Source organism: Scylla paramamosain, unplaced genomic scaffold, assembly GCF_035594125.1.
Source record: "Scylla paramamosain isolate STU-SP2022 unplaced genomic scaffold, ASM3559412v1 Contig3, whole genome shotgun sequence".
Classification (NCBI taxonomy): Eukaryota; Metazoa; Arthropoda; class Malacostraca; order Decapoda; family Portunidae; genus Scylla; species Scylla paramamosain.
In genome coordinates this window covers 2,507,501-2,510,000 of record NW_026973668.1, presented here as the reverse complement: position 1 = coordinate 2,510,000, position 2,500 = coordinate 2,507,501, and the positions used below count along the sequence as shown (strand labels likewise).

General features: G+C 45.4%; 2 protein-coding genes and 1 long non-coding RNA gene across 4 annotated transcripts in view; 2 read left to right on the top strand and 1 right to left on the bottom strand.

Moving 5' to 3' along the window:
• Window positions 1-2,500, top strand: part of LOC135096349 (glutamate-gated chloride channel-like) — a 104,366-nt gene that overhangs the window by 27,428 nt on the left and 74,438 nt on the right. The window lies entirely within an intron of this gene.
• Window positions 1-2,500, bottom strand: part of LOC135096354 (uncharacterized) — an 89,677-nt gene that overhangs the window by 36,063 nt on the left and 51,114 nt on the right. The gene's annotated exons all lie outside the window — the stretch shown is intronic.
• The window catches only part of LOC135096358 (mRNA decay activator protein ZFP36L1-like), an 11,521-nt gene that overhangs the window by 7,242 nt on the left and 1,779 nt on the right, over window positions 1-2,500 (top strand). Inside the window, exon 3 of the mRNA XM_063997819.1 lies at window positions 1-2,500. This exon is cut by the window's left edge and continues 139 nt beyond it; it is cut by the window's right edge and continues 1,779 nt beyond it. Within this exon, the coding sequence (XP_063853889.1) occupies window positions 1-586 (586 nt within the window). The 3' untranslated portion in view covers window positions 587-2,500.

Sequence of the window (2,500 nt, the reverse complement as noted above, 5' to 3'; positions counted from 1 at the left end):
TGCCCACGGCGGCGCTGAGCTGCGAACACTGAACAGACACCCCAAGTACAAAACTGAGCTGTGCCGCACCTTCCACACCATCGGCTTCTGTCCATATGGTCCGAGGTGCCACTTCATTCACAACGCCGAGGAGAGACGCGGCGCCCCTCCCCCGCCCTCCCCTGGCCCTAACCCTCCTCCCCCGATCTCCCCACGGCCTCACATCCTCATGGGCGGCCTTGGCTCTGCTGCTGACTCGCCCTCCCCGCCCTCCTCGCTGCATGGGTCGCCCACAACACCCTCTGCGTTCTTTGACGACACCTTCAATTTGTTCCCGGGGTGTGGGCGCGGACGTGGGCTGCTGGAGGGCCTCACTGTGGGTCTCCATGGCCTAGGTCCTGCTGGTCCCGCCTCTCCTTCCCCCGGGGGCTCGCTGCCAGGGCTGGACACGCCCCCGGTAAGCCCTGTGGAGTCCCTAGCTGGTGATCTGGACTCGTTATCTCTCTCCTCCTCCCACTCCACTTCGCCCACGCCACACACCCACGCCCTTGATATCCCGCGCTCCCTCCGGCTCCCTATCTTCGAGCAGCTGTGTGAACATGACTAAGGGACCTGTGAACCCTGAGGAGCCCCTGAAAACCCCCCAAAAGCTAGCCACAACTCAAGTAATGTCCCTTAAAACGCCACAAACTGTCGCAAAACTCAAGTACCGCCCCTGCACATGCCACAAAATACCCTGAGACTCAAATACCACCCCTGGAAACCCCACAGGAACTATGCACAACCCTAGTATTGTCCCTGGAAACCCCACAAACTGCCCTAAAACCGAGCTATCTCCCCTGCAAACCCCACAGACTGCATTTGGAACCATGCCCGATGCAAATAGTATCCTAGAATCCCCAGTAAAGTTATCCAGACCCCTGAAACCCCCACAGACACCGCAGAAACCCACAAATGATCCCTTAAAACCTACATACCGCCCCTAAATACCCCAAAGTCTCTTACAAACCCCCACAAACAACTCACAGAACCCAGAATACCCATAACACTAACCAAACGCTCCCTGAAGAACACCACAGACCAGTCAGCTCCCAAGCACTCCTGACAGGCCAGCCACAAGGTAAATAAAGCACAAATACCCACTTTCTTAAGGCAGACAAGGTCAGACTGACTGCCTTCTTAGTGTAAACAAGGCCACGGGTACCTCCACACTGGCTGACCTTCACAAAACCTGTCTAAATGTAAACTAATGAAATTTTTTACCGTTTTTATGCAAACTTCAAACAATTTCTAGGCAAACAAACTGCCCTGAAAAGAAATTAAATATAAACAAACCAGATTTTTATATACAAACAACAAACAAACATTTTTATATACAAACAACATATACAAAAAAACAGGTCCTTAGGTATTTAATCTCCAAAAAACAGCTTCCAAGGTAAACAAACTATTTTTTTTACCCTGTTAATTTACAAACGACCCTCCCAAAAATGCCTGAATGTAAACAAGGATATACCCGCACCCAAAGTCGTAATCTCAAGTTTTTTTTTAATGTAAACAAGGCTTTAAATACTCTTTTTTTAAGTACACGTTCCAAAGTGTGACATTTTAAGTTAAATACGCCTGAAATTACAGATTATTACAAATATTCATTTTTTTGAGATAAGCGCTAATTCTCCCTTACAAAACCTAAACACTACAAAAAACACAACTAAACCCAAAAAAACCTTCACAAAAACCCAAATACACTAAAAACACCCTAAAAAAAAACAACAAAACCCTTAAAACACTCTAAACCAATCCCTGAATTAAAATTAAAATCCCTAAGTTTCCCCTAAAAAAACCGCCCAAAACGTGACAAAACCCGCCCAAAAGTCATGGTTGAGCTCAACGTATTTTTAATTAGTTAGGAACGTGGTGGGGTGGGGGGTGACGTTGGGCGAGGCAGAGGGAGAGGGAGGGGGGCTGGGGGTACTGTATGCGTGGTGGGGGTGTTAGGGGGTGGTGAAAATGTGAGTCCTTATTTAATGTGTCCCACTGTGTTTAAAATGAGAGATTCGCTTCTATTTATCTTTTATTTATTTATTGGAGTGATGGAATGTAAAGTGGTAGAGAGAGAAGAAAGATTTTTAATTATTTTCTAGAATTAATGCTCTTTTCATTGTAGATTTTTGAATTGTGTGTTTATTTCCCGCTTTCTGTTTTTTTTTCCCCATTTTCCTTTCGTTCCTCGTTTTCTTTTTAATCCTTTTTGTTGAGTTATTGTGGTCTTTCTACTACTACTACATCTATCACCACAACTAATTAATACTACAACAACTGTACAACAACCACTACTACTACTATGTCCACTACTGCTACTAGGAACAGATATACACACAAGAGATGCCCTATGGTGGTGTACGCTAGATTAATACAATAGGTAAAAATTTAGATCAGTTATTCCTTAGTGCTTAGCTCCTTGTTGCGTTGTGGTGATGCTTCGTTCACTAGAATGCGACCCTTATTTAGTTCATTGCTC